The 4,636-nt window shown below is 37.9% G+C and overlaps 1 protein-coding gene across 1 annotated transcript in view; it reads left to right on the top strand.

Annotated features, from left to right (window-relative positions):
- The first annotated feature begins 2,675 nt into the window (after positions 1 to 2,675).
- Positions 2,676 to 4,636, top strand: part of KIF27 (kinesin family member 27) — a 97,920-nt gene continuing 95,959 nt past the window's right edge. Inside the window, exon 1 of the mRNA XM_023509134.1 lies at positions 2,676 to 3,089. Coding sequence (XP_023364902.1) covers positions 2,792 to 3,089 — 298 coding nt within the window. The 5' untranslated portion in view covers positions 2,676 to 2,791. The remainder of the gene's footprint in view (positions 3,090 to 4,636) is intronic.

Below are 4,636 nucleotides of genomic sequence, written 5' to 3'. Positions count from 1 at the left end.
TTGTAGTTGTCACTGTTGTTTGGCAGGCCCGGGCCGGGTTCGAACCCTCCAGCTTCGGTGTATGTGGCCGGAGCCCGACTCACTGAACTACGGGGATCGAGCCTGCCCATATTATTTTTTTTAAAAAATACCCTTTAAGTAACACTACCTTCTCCAATTTTTAAAATCTGTGTTTTTACCCCCACTTTACTACCCTGTCTTCACGCATTTGGGGGCTTTTCTGAGATCTTTGTTCGATTCACTATCCATCTGGTGGGAAGTTTTTAAAGCAATTATTAAGAAACCACAAGTTTAAGACAACCGCGGCTTTCTCAGAAACCAAAGTGTACAGATGGCAGTGGCATTTGGAGACACCTATTCTGGATCAATGACGTGGCATCAGGGATTAAATAATACTTATCTTACCTTTGCTCAGATTTCAGAAACCTGTTAAGTATGCCTGTGTATTATCAGATATCATATTGGGGGGCAGGCACTTACTGGTGACATGCGTATTTCTGATGACTGTAATTGATCAGAATATGAAGTGTAAGTGCTGTGGATTTTTTTAAAAAACTTAATTCTGGCTGGACTCATGGCTCATGCCTGTAATCCTATCACTTTGGGAGACAGGCCAGAGGATTACATGTGCTCGGGAGTTGGAGACCAGCCTGAGCAAGAATGATTAAAACTACCCAGGTTTGGTGTATCTCTTTGTTGTGGCCAGTAAGTGTAGCGTGTTGACTCTGTTTTGGGATTTTAAAGCCTCAAGAGACCTAGTTTTTTTACTCTCAGTAGACTTTTAGTAGAGTAAATGTTTTTTGTTGTGATCCTTTTCAGGCTGTCCACTGACATTAATTTATAAATGCAAAAGTACTGCTGCAGGGTTTATAAAGGCTAGGGAATATTATTGATAAATATATCATCATTAACATTTCCATAGCAAGTAGTGCTTAAAATGTTTTTCCGCTATGAGATCACAGTGTCTGCTGTTATTTAATGCTAGTATTCAACACTCAGCATCTCCAAAGAGCCTGGTTACTTTTCATCATATGCACTTAAGCATTATCATAGATTACTCATTTGTTTTCTTTCTTAGCTTTTCCATAGTGTAAGCTTTATCCTACCAAGACTGAACATTTGTTTACGTGTTTTTATGCAAACATATGCTTTCTTTTCTCCTGGAAGTAGAATTGCGGGATGAAAGGCTAACTCTGTATTTAACTTTTTGAGGAACTGCCTGTCTGTTTTTTGAAGGGGATATACCATTATATATTCCCATCAGGAGTGTATGAGAGTTTTATATACAAAAGTTTTGGCAAGAGTGTAGAGAAACTCTTATATATATAAAAGTTTTTACATATATACATATAAAAACTTGCTCTGTTGCTCAGGCTAGAGTGCCGTGGCACAATCATAGTTTACTGCATCCTTGAACTTCTGGGTTCAAGTGATTCTCCCCCTGGCATCTTCTAGTAGCCAGGACTTTAGGCACACACTACCATGCATGGCTAATTTTCTTTCTCCAGCTTAATATGGGGCTACATATGATTAGGTTATGTAAATTGCTTTTGTAATGTTAAAGTATAGTTGTTTCCTTAACCCAGGAAGAGTGCCATATACCTGTGTAGTATACCCATGGAGTGGGAACTTATTCAACTCCTTCCCCCCATTTGAATTTAGTTTTTCTCTCATGTGAGCATGTAGTTGTTAATCCATTAGTTTCAAATTGGCACTGAGTACATGTGATGCTTATTTTTCCATTTTTGTGATACATTGCTTATGAGACTATTATCCAGACCCATACAGGTTGTTAACAAAAGATGCAAAAATATCTATTTTTTTATAGTTAAATAGTATTGCACTATATACACATACCGCAATTTATTAATACATTCTTGTGTTAAAGGGCAGTTGGGTTGTTTCCGCATCTTTGTAATTGTGAATTGTCATGCCTGGATAATTAAAAACATTTTTTTTTTTTTTTGGAAACAGAATCTACTATCTTGCCCTCTGTAGAGTACCATGGTGTCACAGCAACCTCAAACTCTTGGGCTTAAGTGATTCTCTTGCCTCAGCCTCCCAAGTAACTGGGACTACAGGCACCTGCTACAACTCCTGGCTGTTTTTTTTGCTGCAGTTGTCATTGTTGGTTAGCCGGCCCAGGCCGGGCTCAAACCTGCCAGCCTTGGTGCATGTGGCTGGCGTCCTGACCACTGTACTACAGGCACTGAACCTAAAAACAATTTATTTTTTTTTGGTAGAGACAGCATATTTATGTACTGCTCAGGCTGGTCCTAAACTTCTGGGCCCAAGTGATACTGTCTTGGTCTTCCAAAGTGCTGGAGTTACAGACATGAACCACAGTGCCTGGCCTAATGTTTGCTTTTAACATGTATATAATTTCTTAGTTATTTCCTTGCCCTAACTTTCTAACTCCCTAATTATTCAGTAGTTAGATTAATGAACATTACCACTGTAGAAATAAAGGCGCAAAGGAATCCTATGTGTTTATCACTTAGCTTCGTCATTTACCGAGTCATGGCTCCCACCCCTTAGATTATTTTATCTATAAATTAATGATGTACTTTCTGAGACAGATTTACTTTTGTAACTATTTTATATTGGAGTAAACCCTGCTCTAATTGACTGTGCTTTAGAGGTAGTTAATTTTTTGGGAAAAGAGGAATCAATAACTAAAATTTGTCTTTTATTTTGTTACGCAGAAGTCCAGATCTTATGTAAAATGGATGTTTCTCACACTACATACTGAACATTAAGTAGAAAATCCATTAGTAAAATCTAAGTTGCCATGGAAGAAATACCAGTAAAAGTTGCTGTAAGAATTAGACCTCTACTTTGCAAAGAAGTTCTTCATAATCATCAAGTTTGTGTGAGAGTTGTCCCAAACACCCAGCAAGTTATCATCGGAAGAGATAGAGTTTTTACTTTTGATTTTGTTTTTGGCAAAAATTCCTCTCAAGATGAAGTTTATAATACATGTATAAAACCCCTAGTATTGTCAGTCATTGAGGGCTATAATGCAACTGTTTTTGCCTATGGACAAACTGGATCTGGAAAGACGTACACCATTGGAGGAGGCCATGTTGGTAAGATTACTTTCTGACTTTTTGTTGAGCACTAGAAAGAAACTAAAACAGGATAATATGTGACACATAGTATGTGTGTAGGATATTGGTTGAATAATTAAAGAATGAATAGTATGATCAAATTTGATCATAAGAACACCTTTGAAAGATTTGTTCTTAAATATTAACATTTCATTAAGAAATCTAGTTAATATTTGCTTGAGCAAGAGAGTTTAATTCAGTGTTTTCAACCCTTGTTATTTTAAACAAAATTATAATAGAGATAAATGAATTAACGTTTGATTTTTGTATCCTTTAATAATAGTAAGAGTCCTGAAACTAGGACTTAGGGGTAGTAGGAGAAATTTGTTATCTGGTTAAGATGTCTTTTTTTTTTTTTCATTTTCTAACCAAATACTGAATATATTAGGATGTAATTTCTTCTGCTGGTTATTCTAGTTTGGAAAAGATGGGAGCATGGGCTTTCCTGCAGAAGTGGAGGGAACTTTGGAAATCATTTCTCTTCATTTATAATGAGGAGCCTAGACATGGAGAGATGAAGAGATTATATAGTTAGGTGGCCAGTGTTGAAGGAGAGGTTAGAAATCCATGAGATTGTTTACTGTATTGGTATTTTTCTACTAAAAACAAACTTATGAATATTGCATAAATGCATCATTGTCTAAAATTTACTTAGTATTCTCTATATATGTAGTGGCTTTAAGTATTTTTTCTGTTTTCATCCTTCTCAAATGTAAAATATGTGACTTTCAGTAACTTTTCTCATTATGTGTGTGGATTGGGGAAGGATCAGTGGGTGACTGTGTAGTTTGAGGTAGTCCTTATTCCAAAGATTAAATGGAAAGGCCTTAAGAGCCCAGTGCCCCCTATTTTTTTTTTTTTTTTTGAGACAGAGCCTCAAGCTGTTGCTCTGGGTAGAGTAGCATCACAGCTCACAGCAGCGTCCAACTCCGGGGCTTAAGCGATTCTCTTGCCTTATCCTCCCAAGTAGCTGGGACTCCAGGCGCCCACCACAATATCCAGCTATTTTTTGGCTATAGTTGTCATTGTTGTTTGGCAGGCCAGGGCTAGATTCGAACCCGCCAGCTATGGTGTATGTGGCTGGTGCCTTAGCCGCTTGAGCTACAGATGCCAAGCCAATGCCCCCAATTTTTACGAATCTCTGTTCTATAGGATCAGGAGATTACAGATTCTAGATTATCTTAAGGTCTCACAAATAAAAAGAATTCAGTTTATAAGCTGCGTTTTTTCTTTTTTTTTGAGACAGAGTCTCATTTGGTCACCTTTGGTAGAGTGCTGTGGCTCACAGCAACCTCAAACTCTTGAGTTCAAGTGATCCTCTTGCCTCACCCCCTGCCAAGTACCTGGGACTTGAGGTGCCTGCCATAATGCCTGATTATTTTTTAGAGACGGGATCTTGCTCTGGGTCAGGCTGGTCTCGAACCTGTGAGCTCAGGCAATCCATCTGCCAAGGCCTCCCATGTGCTGGGATTAAACCCAGTCAAACTGTGGTTTTTCTTAAAGATGGTAGCTTTTTTTTTTTTTTT

The sequence above is a fragment of the Otolemur garnettii genome, unplaced genomic scaffold (genome assembly GCF_000181295.1).
Source record: "Otolemur garnettii isolate 467f Iridium unplaced genomic scaffold, OtoGar3 scaffold00006, whole genome shotgun sequence".
Taxonomy (NCBI): Eukaryota; Metazoa; Chordata; class Mammalia; order Primates; family Galagidae; genus Otolemur; species Otolemur garnettii.
The sequence above is the reverse complement of the archived record's forward strand: the minus strand, read 5'-3'. Positions and strand labels throughout refer to the sequence as shown.